Source organism: Felis catus, chromosome A2 (genome assembly GCF_018350175.1).
Source record: "Felis catus isolate Fca126 chromosome A2, F.catus_Fca126_mat1.0, whole genome shotgun sequence".
Taxonomy (NCBI): domain Eukaryota; kingdom Metazoa; phylum Chordata; class Mammalia; order Carnivora; family Felidae; genus Felis; species Felis catus.
Window position 1 is genome coordinate 94,257,613 of NC_058369.1, and position 12,905 is coordinate 94,270,517.

General features: G+C 36.9%; 1 protein-coding gene across 2 annotated transcripts in view; it reads left to right on the top strand.

The window, feature by feature from the left end:
* The window catches only part of PTTG1IP2 (uncharacterized LOC102899435), a 45,748-nt gene that overhangs the window by 14,257 nt on the left and 18,586 nt on the right, over positions 1-12,905 (top strand). The window contains 4 exon segments of one of the 2 annotated variants that reach the window (NM_001387865.1): positions 3,017-3,110; positions 4,389-4,457; positions 7,931-7,993; positions 9,849-9,915. In NM_001387865.1, coding sequence (NP_001374794.1) covers positions 3,017-3,110; positions 4,389-4,457; positions 7,931-7,993; positions 9,849-9,862 — 240 coding nt within the window. In that variant the 3' untranslated portion in view covers positions 9,863-9,915. 2 annotated transcript variants of the gene reach the window in all.

Consider the following 12,905-nt stretch of genomic DNA (forward strand, 5'->3'; position numbering starts at 1 on the left):
AAAAAGAATACTCTAGTTTTCCAATGGAGCACTCTTCACCATCATTTTAAAGTCTTTTAGCTGACTTCTCAGTTGTCACTCTCTTGAGAGTCTGGTTGGCATGGCTTTGTATTTATGTGGGTCATTTTCATGGCTATAAAAAAATCCATGTAATTTATCCTAACTTATGCATTACCAATTTAAGGATGTTGAATATATTATGTTCTTCCTCTGGATCGTGTGAAGACTCTTTGAAGATTTTTTAGTTTTAGTTAAGGTATTTGTTAAATCTTTTTGTGGTAAGTTATAGAGGCCCAACTCTAACTAATTTAATAAACAGAAACCCAATTCAAACTGACTTTACTGACTCATAAAATTGGGAAGTCCAGGAGTAGCCTTGGCATCACGCACAGCTAAATCTCCAGGGATTTTATTCCCATTTCCTCTCTTCTCATCTTTTAGCTCTGCTTCCCTCAAAGTTTTGGCTTCATTTTGTCCTATGGCAAAAGTGGACATTTTCCATATAGCTCGGAAAGAGCCTGGTTCCTAGCAGATCCCTTCCAATGTCTGTATACAACGTCACAGGAGATTCTAATTGGCTTTATTTGGATCTAATGTCCACTCCAGCACTAGTTACTGGGCCAGTGAGATAAGCTACCCTGAATACCACTGCCTGGGTCAGATGACTCCAGTAGTATAGAAGTGGTAGTATAGATGCTTTATTTGGATCTAATGTCCACTCCAGCACTAGTTACTGGGCCAGTGAGATAAGCTACCCTGAATACCACTGCCTGGGTCAGATTACTCCAGTAGTATAGAAGTGGTAGTATAGATGCTGATTGACATCTGCAGACCCACATAGACCTGAGGAAAGATGGCTACAAAAGAGAGAAGATCTAGTTGCCAGGAGGACAAGGATGGTGACACGAGCTGATCAAAACAGTAAAACAAAAACAAAAACAAAAACAAAAAAAAACCACCAAACCACCCAAAAACTACTTTAGTCTACTATACTTCACCTTTTTACTTTTTAAGACCCATATCCACATTTTAAAAAATGCTCCTGGCAAAATAATGCAAATAACCCCAAACTAAAATTTTACTTACCGAAAGTCATTGTCAGTTATTACCCTCCAGATCTTCTGGAATCTCAGAGCTGTGTACATGATGTGCAAATGTTCTACTGAGTTTCCCTGGCCAAGCAGTGAGTTATTGGTCACCAATCTGGCTGCCCTAGGCTTGACCTGTGGACGAGTTCCCTTTTCCATTGTTCTCTGAGCCTCCATCAGAGAGAGGCACAGGAAAGAGTGTCTCTTCTGGAGACTGTACTGCTTTAGGAGCTCACCTGATGTGGACTTAGTTCCTGGGGCCTGGGAATCAGCTTAGTACTGAGTAACCACAAGGTCCTGTCTGATAGGGTCAGGTTTTTCTGGCAATTTATCTCCCATAAAGACCTACTGTAAAATGGCATGGATTTGATTACTAGAGACTCTTAGAACTGTTAACCAAGGTTAGAAGTCTGTGGGCTACAACCCATGAATCTAGGCTTTGACTTTGAAGTCTGTGGGCTACAACCCTTGAATCTAGGCTTTAACTTTGCAGTTCTAGTCTTTAAGCAACAGTCCAAGAGGACAGAACCCATTCAACCTAACTGGCTCCATTTGACCTTTGGTGTTGGTTAACATGAAAGAATAGCTGGCCTTTGATATATACCTCCTGTTCTCAGGTAGTGTCTGAGGGGTGGTTCGTTATGTTGGAGTGAGTCATTATGGCTGCTGTTCTCAGGATGCTCAACAAGAAGTGATTGGGAGGGGCCTGGGATCAGTCTTTCAGGATTGGTTACCAGCACAGAACCAGACTGATTAGGCTAGAATCCAAGCTCCCCCTGTTTACTAGGTGTGTGACCTTATGTAAGTCGTTTGATTGTTCTGTGCCTTACTGTCCTCATTTATAAAGTGGGCATAATTTTTCCTAACTTACAGGGTTATCATAAGGATGAAATGAGTTAATATATATAAAGAGCTTAGATTGGTGCCTGTCACATAGTAGGCCCTATTTACATGACAGCCATTTTTACCGCCCTGTCTTCATTTTTTTACTCTTCAAGAGTCTATCTAGTCTTATCTCCCACAATGGTTTCCGCCTTTGTACCTTCCTTTTGCTTACTTCAACAAGGGACTTAGAATTCACTTTTCCTATTTTCCATGTGATTATCTGAACATAAGCAGATAATGAGCAGAAGGGATAATGAGCAGAAGGGAGACGGTCATGAAGCATGGCTGGTTGACAGCCCCACAAAGCCCACATGTAATCCCCAGAGTAAGTGCTATAGAAACTTAGGGGAATGGGAGCAAGTATTGGAGGGAGGAGAGAGAGAGAGAGAGAGGGAAGAGAGGAACCAAACAAACCCTATCTACTGAAGTCGTTATTACTACTTTGTGAAATAATGTCTCAGGTTTAGTTCTCTAAATATAGAGCCTGAGAAAGGGATTCAGATACATGTGATTTCTTGAATGGCTCCTCTTTAGCAAAATTCTATGGAGTAAGGGACTCAGGGCAAGTAAGGAACAAGAGCCAAGAGAAGATGTGGTCTCTGCTAAAGTCTATACTTGGCCTGCATCATGGACAACCCTGGGGCAAAAAATCACATAACAGAGTTGTCTCTGCCTTGAGACAAGGACGCCCACTGATTGGAACCCCATGTATCTGTCAGTTCTTGGCAGAGGTGGATGTAACCTCACAGGCAACAAGGTCCCCATCCACCAAGTACAATTCAAGGAGAAGAGCATTTTGAGCCATTAGCATCCAAAATTCATTGCATCGTCGGTGTGAATGCATGGGCCTGGTAAAGGGGAGATCATCAACAGCATCTATTTCCAATAATGATAATAATAATAATTAAAAGAATAATGATGGTGATGGTAATTATGATAGCTGTTATTTATGGAATACTAATGGAACTAGTACTAAAAACTTATTGGAATTGTAGTTATTACACTTGGATGTTGCTTTTATTTTGTTTTCTTTCCAAATACAGTGTTTTTGGTGCAGTGAAGAAAGGGCTTGCAAAAAAATGTGTTTTCCATATTTTGGGTGTCGATTCATTTCTGTGTATTGGTTAAACTATAGAAGTGAGTTATCCATGTTTGAATTTTTATGTACTTTTTTTTCAGTTAACTTGCAAATACTGTATTTAACTACATTTAGAGGATTATAAATTATTACATTTGCCTTATTAAAAATATAGCAAATCTTTTTATTGGTGCTTCCCTGGATACACCATTCATTCTGATTGGTGGGTACCTTACCATACCAATTATTAGAAACTTTAAATTTCAGCTCTAACATACTTTAAGGTATGACAATCATTACCCAGTGAAGGGAAGTTTGTATTCTTATGTTGTTTTAGAAACTCCAGGAGTTTCTTATATGGTCTTGGGGTGAGGACATATTGGGCCCAGTACCATTACTATAACTTACATTTCTTCAACTAATATATTCTATACTGAGAATTGCCATTCAGAACAGTGACTCCCTAGGACTTAACAAATTTTAATCATCTTTATATCTGTAATGTTGTGTTTTGTGTTTGTTATATGGTACTTACCGAAGCAGGGAAATGCACTAGAACCTTTTAAGGGCTTTTCAGAAAAGGCCAAATGGAAAGCTTTCCAGGTAAACCCTAACTATGTGAGAAAACCCAAAATAGAATTTATGTTTGTTTCTTAACTGAAGTGAAAAAAACATGAATTTTGCCCTCAAGTCCCTATTTATTTTTCTTCAGGTGCTATCAGGTATATTTAAATCATAACTGATTGTAGCAAAGAGCTTATAAACAAGTTATAGTTCATATATTTAGTATCAATGGGAAGTCTCGTTTCTATTTCATGTTCTGCCCTTATAGTTGCATTTTACAAGTATACACTATGATCATGTGGGGGGGGGGGCGGGGAGAGGTGGAATTTATAAATGCTAGAAGTCTGCTTTCTCAGCAAACATTTGTTGTCTCTTTGATAAGGAACTCCTGAACTCAAACAACAAAACTTCCCCTGCTATCTACATGCATCTTTACCAAAACAGCAGCCTAAGGCATCTGCTATTTTCTGTTGAGATGCTGCCTGAAATGAGTTTAGAGACAAAATACAGAAAAAAATGTCAGTGTCCTAATAGTTCACTAATTCGGAGATGAAAGACTTTGAATGCTAGCTCCTTTAGCAGCTCAGATAATTTTCTAATGTTGGTGATTGTGGTGTTAAAGTAGTTTTATTGGAGTATGTGATGTATATCATTTTCAATAACTTGTTAATTTGTATCTAAGAATCAAACTGTATGATACTAGAAAAGATAAAAATATAAGAAATTATTGCTCTTCTGTTAACTTAAAATATATTTCATTTCATACATTTCAGTTGACATATTTGGATTCCTGATGCTTCTATTTGTCATAATATTAATTACAGGGCTCATTTGGTATTATTGCACCTATCACTATTACCTGCAGGAATATGTTCATTTTATTTTTAGTAAGAATGCACTCGGGGATAATATCACTGAAGAGAATGCTAAGCTAGTTATCAGGAAATGTTTAACCTTTTTTATGTAATAAAAAATAACATATATATGATAAGAAAAAAAACACTCAGGAGGTAACAGAAAATTATGAAATGAAAAGGAAAGTTCATCTTTCCCATCCCTTGTCTGCCTCTGACACCTCCCGCACAGAAGCAATCCTTCTAGTATGATTCTAATGTAGTTCTTTTGATTACTTCCTGTATTTGAACAATGTGGTTATGACTCCTTTTATTAACTTCAGCTGTTAATCTATGGACTCCCCAGCATGAAAGCTGAAAATTTATCTTGCACTATCCTATTTTTCTGATGTTATTTTGTTCTTAGAGGGTATTATCATTTTGTTATTTTTGAATTTTAACTACAGTTTTTCATTATTAGCTGTTAAGATTGCTAGCATTTCTTCTGTTGGTTATCATTTCAACTTGATTGACTTCATTACTTTGAGTTCTAGTTAGTGCTCTATTTCTATATCCATCAATTCTTCCTCTGTTATTTAAATAAGAAAATGTGGAACGCTGTACTTCTATGTATCTTCTCCTCCATCTCCTAAACTCTATAAGCTTTCTCACTCATTTGACCTTATCAAGTATATAATATTTACTTCTGTAATTTATCTTTATATTTTGAAATGTATATTCTATAGTTTGAATATAAAAATTTAAGACTAATACAAATAATAAAACATATCAGGATTGTATGAATATTGTTTAGTAAAGACCAAAGTGGAAATAGGAAATGTGATTCTATGTCACTAACCTGTATTACTTGAAAGAGAATTATCTAGTGTCTAGATCAAATAGATTATCTTCCTTACTCTCCATTTCTAAAAAACCATGCTATATTTCATATTGTTTCATGTTTACAATGTGACTTTCTTATATAGCTTCTGCATTTTCTAGGATTTTTAATTACCTTCATTATTTCCTGTCAAGGACAGACATGCATATTTATTCCCATCATTGTGATCATTCATCTTAGTATTTGGAAAATTATTCTCCTTTTTTATCTTAAAAATTTTTTTTAAATCTTTATTTATTTTTGAGAGACACAGAGACCAAGTGTGAGCAAAGGGAGGAACAGAGGGAGAGGGAGACACAGAATCCAAAGCAGGCTTCAGGCTCTGAGCTGTCAGCACAGAGACTGACGCAGAGCTCGAACTCATGAACCACAATTTCATGACCTAAGCTGAAGTCAGATGCTCTACTGACTGAGCTACTCAGGTGCCCCTCCTTTTTAATTTATAGACACGCTTCTAAAAGTCTTCTGAGTTCTTGTTCTAATTATAAACATTAGTTTCTTTTTACTGCTCTACTGAGTTAAAAGAATTTTTTAGATCCTGTATCTTCCTCTTTTTAAGATTCTTTTTTTCCCTTTTACTGGAGTATATCCTCAAGCAACTTTTTCAAAAGGAGGTATAGAAAGGTATACAGAAGGTATAGAAAGTGTTTCCATAGTCCATACATGCCAAAATTTTTTTGTTCATTCTCCATTAGCCTGGCATGCTATTATTTTCTTTCCTTGTAGTGTACACCTTTTCCAAGAAGGACCCATAGACAAGATAGAAAGGCCCATAAACAAGGTAGGTGCAGAGTAATAGGTTCATCTGTAAGGAAAACATGCTCATAAAAAGATAAGGGTTAGCCAAATGTTTTGTTTGCTTACCTGAGGCCTCTACTTTGTCTAGGGCTTCATATATTTTGACTTTGAGGCTTTATGTCTTTTCCTTATTAAGAAACAGGAATAAAAGATAAGATGGAAGATGGGGCGTGTGGGTGGCTCAGTGGTTAAGCATCCAACTCTTGGTTTCCACTGAGGTCATAATCTCACAGTTCATGAGTTTGAGCCCCACGTTGGGCTCTGCGCTGGCAGTGTGGAGCCTGCTTGAGATTCTCTCTCTCCGTCTGTGTGTCTGTGTGCCCCCACCCCCCCCCCCCACCCCAGTGCTTTATCCCTCTCTCTCCTCTCTCTCTCAAAAAATTAAATAAACTTAACAAAAGATGGAAGATGATTTCTTATTTTTTTACCCCTGGGACAAAAACATATCCAGAAGGAATAACCAATAGGGTATATTACATGTGTGCTTAAGAGTCTGTGGCAAATATATTGTTCTTTTCCTTTTTATATTTTCTCCCCAGGATCCTGGGGTCTTAAAAGTGTTATCACTTTTTTTGTATAGCGCTGAGTAAAGTGGCAAATTATTCCCACCAGAGAGTAGGGACCTGAGCCAATATATATCACTGAGGCTTCTTTTGTATACAGTTTAAAAAGAAAACTTAGAAGCCTCTCTGCAAATATGGTTCAACAATTATAGTCAGTTCTGGTTAGCTCTGCTATTCACTCACCATCGCTTCTTTTTCAGTGTCTTTTAGAGATCTCCTAGACCTTGTTAATTCAATGAACACTGTATTCTGTTAGAGGAATTTGTCTTATTAAGGACTTATTGCACTTCATAATCCAAAGATCCTGGTTGCATTCCAGAAACATCCATCTTTCATTTAAAAAATACCTTTGAATGACTAATGGAGCATTAAAATATTGATTACTCTATTTGATCTAATATTCTTGTTATTCAGCAGATATGATTTAAAAGTTGAAGCACTTTTAAAAGTTCCAAATGTTGGAGAATATAAACATTTAACTACTAATGTACTCAGTGCCTCCTTGACTCTCATTTATTTCAGCAAATATTTATTAAGTATCTATTATGCTCTAGGCAGTGTTGTTGTCACTAGGAAAGATTAAACCCTCACTTTCGTGGAGCTTATATCCTACTAAGGGGACACAGACAAGTAAGCAAGCAATTGTTAATTCTGCTGCTAACTTATTGATATTTTCATTGATATTTCACGTATTTTAATTGTGTTGTCCTTAATCAAACACTAAAATTCTCCTGGTGGATAAATAAAGGGAACATTTAAGTTAATAAAGCAATGGTAATAAAAAATTGCATTGAGTGCAGTCTAATGAAATGAAATACAGTCGACCCTTAAACAACACAGGTTTGAACTATGTGAGTCCACTTATGTGAAGATTTTTTTCAATCAGTACAGTGTAGTACTATAAGTGTATCTTCTCTTCCTTATGATTTTCTCAATTACATTTTTTTAGCTGACTTTATTGTTAGAATCCAGTGTATAATACATATAACATAAAAAATTTGTGTTAATCCACTGTTTATGTTATCAGTATGGATTCTTATCAATAGTCATCTATTAGTAGTTAAGTTTTGGGGGAGTCAAAAGTTATACATGAATTTTCAATCATGCGGTTAGCATCCCAAACCTGCACGTTGTTCAAAGGTCCACTGCAATTTCAATTATAACCTTAACTATTCTGAGCATAAACCTAATTAATTCTAAGTTAATCGTTTTGAACAGAGCTCCGGTCTGCATTGCTGGAAGATCACACACAGTTTATATTCACCGTGGGACTATAGCTGCTGGCAAGTGTTTTCATTTATCTGATGGGATGTCCCAGACTCTCAGTAACCCAAAATTAGGAGTCTTGCTCTTACTTATTCCAGGCATCAAAATTAAAGTATGAGTGCGAAACATGGCAGCAGATTTCTTTGTTCTAATTTCTAAGACACATTTTTATAACCTCAACAGTTCATCTAAGATGGCTAAAACCACAATGTTGCTAGAGAGAGGTAAAAATTTCCAACCCATATTGGGTATTTATAGCTTTCTCAATTACCCCGTCTCCCACTCCACAAAAGCAGCTCAACAGCAGATGACTTTTGCCTTGAGGAATCCTTGGAAGCACTCCCCACATTAATTTACTTCATCTCACCTAGTTGACTGACCCTCTATCCACTCTTCTCAGCTTGATTCTTTAAACTTTCCCTTACTTAACAGAACTCCAGTCTTGACCGCCATCAACTCATCATGCACAGCTCCTTGGCAGGTCCTCCTACTCTCCTGCTACCCAGGCCTGGGTCCTAGAACCCCAACTGAAATCAGAACTGTACACTTCGCACCCCTTTTCACCTGGGTAGTAGGACTATAAAAATTTTTAGATCAGAATATGACTGAAGAAACAGTCCTACAAAGTGCTTTATAATTACCATTACAAATAACTTGGGTGAGAGGCATCCAGGTTAGTGTGCTGTTTTGGCCCTCCAGGACTTAATACTAAATCTGAACCAGAAGCAAGGTAAACCTTGTAAGGGTAAGGAGGAAATGTCAAGCACATTCATACTCCATTGCCAATTTCTGGAGCTTCTTATGTTGAAATTGTGTTGGTGGTAACAGGATTGTAAGCTGTTCCAAAAAGCCATTTGAGTTGGGGAGCTGGAGTGCAGAGTGATTGCTGCTTCCTGGGATTGAAATCAAACCAGAGGACTGCAGAGAATAGTTCTGTGTTTCATTTTTTTTCTCCCTCCATTTAAAACTTCACAGCAAACTGGGCTAGGAGAAATGCTCTGAAAAGAGCACAAGGTTGGGAATTTATTTGTTTTGGTAGAAACAGTTATCTATTCACAGATTGAGAACAATTAGTTACACTAGATTCATTGTAGGAAATACAATGTAATCAAATTCACAAGACAGGATTATTTTTCACCCAAGTGAATAATCTGCAAACCCAGGGGGAATGCCTGCATTAAAGGGATTGAGTAAAGGAGACAGGATTCATCAAAAGGAATTGAAGATGGAAAAATGGGAGACAGTGATGTTATAGAGATCAAAAAAGGAGGGTCTGAATATGGAGGGAGAGAAATTCATGGTTGTCTTTTGGATTTACAAATTGGGAGGTTACTGGTAACCAATCTATTTGCATGTGGTAGTCTTAGGAGCATTTATTTGAGACATAGAATAAACAGACTTCTGATTTGTGGAGTAGGAAAGTAAGGAATCTGTAAAAAAAAAAAAAATTATACACTCTCTGTTATTTGACCATGATGCTCCTCAACCACAGTTATTTTCCAGGAGTGGTGGTAATATCACCCCTCTTGGTCCTTGTTTCTATACTTCTCTAGAAAGTGAATTCAGAAGATGATTTGCTGAGGTTATGGATTCATTAAACATCCACAGGTTTTCTGTCACTGGAGACAACTAGTCTTGTGGTCATCACCTAATATTGGAACTTTTCCTCTGTTAAATTCATACCGAAGTTGGTAAATGCCTTAAGACTCTGTGAGCCCTAAATGTTAAAATCACAGTAATATTAAGATCTTATAGTAGGAATCATATTGTTATTTATAAATATTTTGTGTTTAGCATTTTATAAGTTAGGTAAGTCATCCCTGACTTTTTAGAAAGACTTTGAAAAGGTAAATTGATTTTCTTTTTTCATAGAATATGATGAATAGATAACTGAAAAAGACAGATCTTCCAGAGAGAGAAAGAGGGAGTTTCTTCAATGGTAAGGTTCCAAATTATATTGTATGCATTGTCTGCATGGCCTTTCCTTCCTCCTATTAAGCAACTTTTAAGAAATGTAATCAGAGTTATTAAGAAAGTAGGTAGAAACCAAATCTGTAAAATGTAAATGATTTCCAGTGCCTGAAAACATGTAATATAAGGCAGCAGATAAAGGAGATATGATAGCTCCTCATTCAGGCCGACTTAGTTGAAATCTGGGTTTTGTTTACTAAGTATGTCATATTGGACAACTAACTTAATCTGTCTGTGCTTTAGTTTACTCATTTGTTAATATTATTTAATCGTAGTGACAAATCATTGGGTAGCTCTGAGGACAAAATGAGATTTTACACATAAAATTTTTAGAATTTTCCTCAATGCTGTTACTACCAATGTTACTAGCATAGTCACAGAATCATAGCCCTTACATCTCAGCATACAAAGGTCATTATGCCCAAACCCTCATCCAGTGCTAGGACCCTCTTATCAACATCTCTATCTTGCTGGATGATGAACAGCTAGGGACTTGCATTTAGATGAAAGGAGTTACTAATTTGGCTTTGTGTGTGTGTGTACTGCTTGCAAAGTAATTCATGAATTTACAAATGATTTCCTCTTGATTTTCTTTCAGTTTGGTTTTCCCTTCCTCTCACTCCCCGCCCCCCATCTTTCTTCCTTCTTTCTTTTTTTCTCTTTTTCTTCCTTCTTTCCTTCCTTCCCTCCCCACTTCCTTCCTTCCTTCCTTCCTTCCTTCCTTCCTTCCTTCCTTCCTTCCTTCCTTCCTTCCTTCCTTCCAGAAGCAGACTCACCAAAGAGGAACTTGATGATATTAGGATTGTTTAAAAATATTTTGTGTCTTCTTATGCTGCCCTGTTGTCCAACTTTTGTACCAGAGCATTTCATTTTGAATCAAAATGCCAGTGCAGGGGCAAAATTATTGCAGAAGAGCTTTCATTATACAGTTGTCGCTTTAATTATTATATAAAGACTTTTAAATGTGTAATGTAAAAGACACAATTTTTAATGCTTTTTGGTTAGATATTCTGTTAAAAATAAAACAGTGAAACATTCAAACACTTAGGACTGATATTCCAGTCCAAAACTGCCTTCTATATGGCAGCATTAGACATTATGTTAGACATTAAAACAGACTAGCACAAATTATAGAACTATTTACAGATTCTTTTTCATATCTTGTTAGCAAATTTAAAGAAAAGATGGTGAGCTCTATTGAGGGAAAAGGAATTGACCAGCCTTGGTAGGACACAGAACTATGAGGAGAGAGACATAAAGAGCAAGAAAGACTGGGACTGGGGGAGCTTTCGTCTGGGTGATGAGAAGTGGGTGAGAAAGCCTTTGAAGAAAGCAGCTGTCTTAAATGGGTTCCCTGCTGAATAGGCTTTGAGGCAAAGATTGGCCTGCAGAGATTTATTGGGGGAATGCTTGTGGGAACAACACTTGTAAGATGGAGAGAAGCCGACTTGGGCAGGGAGAATAGTTGAGCTCTGGAACCTGGATGGCCTCCCTAATTGAGGCAAAGGAGCCCAAACCGCTATATCAACCATCATTAGATGTGGGATGCTCTCCAAAAACAGGCTTTTTAAAAAAGTTTATTTATTAATTTTGAGAGAGAGAGAGAACAAACGTGCCTGGCAGCTGGAAGAATGAGTGCCTTGATCCCGAAAGGGAAGTCAGGCAGTGCACCCTAGCATCTACCACAGTAGCTGTCATTGATTTGGGAGAGTACTAAGAATAGTGACGCTGGGAAGATAGAACTGTGAAATGTTCAGCTGCTCCTTAAAATCCTCCTTCATCACTTTAGTACTTTCTTTATAATTTAAGTAAGTACTTAAATTTCTTTAAATTCTATCTTTCCATTGTTATTGAATTGATGGTGATGGTGATGATGATGATGATGATGATTTGACCCAGTGCACAGACTGAGTCAATGTGACCAACTGTATTTTCAGGTTAAATAAATTTTGGAATGAAATTATGTTGTGACAGTGAAATGGAAAGATATATAAATTGATAATAGTAGGTTTATTAGAAAAAGAAGGTAATTGAAAAACGGGATATCTTGGGGAAGTAGAAGTAAGCATATCTAAAGGGACAGAGAGTGATGGACTAGACTGTGGCCAGAGAGTAAAATTTTCTTCTAGAACACTAAGAGAAGGAACAGTTCAGATCACAGAATGGCGAACATTTTCTATAAAGGGCCAGATAGTAAATGCTTTAGGCTTTCGAGGCCTTATCGTCTACTCAGCTTTGTGGTCATTGTGAAAAATCAGCCATAGACAATACATAAGTGAATGTACTTAACTGTGTTTCAATAATATCTTATTTACAAAAACATGCAGAGGGCCAGATTTGGTCTGAGCCATAGTTTGTGGAACTCTGATTTAGATGGCAAAAAAAGACCACTGAAGGGCTAACCAGTGTTTGCCTAAGTTGTTACACTGCTTTGTGATAATTTTTTTAAAGATACCAAATAGGCAAAAGAATATACAAAGAGAAAGCTAGAATAAAGTAGCCATATGTAACATTAATCCTATCACTTTTGTCACGTGGTTGATCATGTATGCACAGCCTTTCACTTCATGATTTACTAGGTTTTTCATGCTTCACATTTATATGCTTACTTCAGAAATAATCAGTTTTTTTAAATAGAAGCAATGATTAATCCAACCAACATGTGCCACCCTGATAAATCCGAATGGGTTTTGACAAACACATCATAAGAAGTAGCTAATCTCATGGTAAGAAATGTGGCAGCAACCCAAAGGAAGGGATTCAACTTCTGGAATATTCATGTGACAGGGAATGGGGTCTTTCCACTTAATTTGTGTGACTTTTGACAAATCTTTTACCCTCTTATACTTTATTTTGCAGCTATCCAGTAAAAACACATTTGACAGTTTTCCAGAGTTTTGATATCTACATGTTCAATCCCTTTTTGGAATAAGGCAGTGTTTTTTCACATCTAAGTTG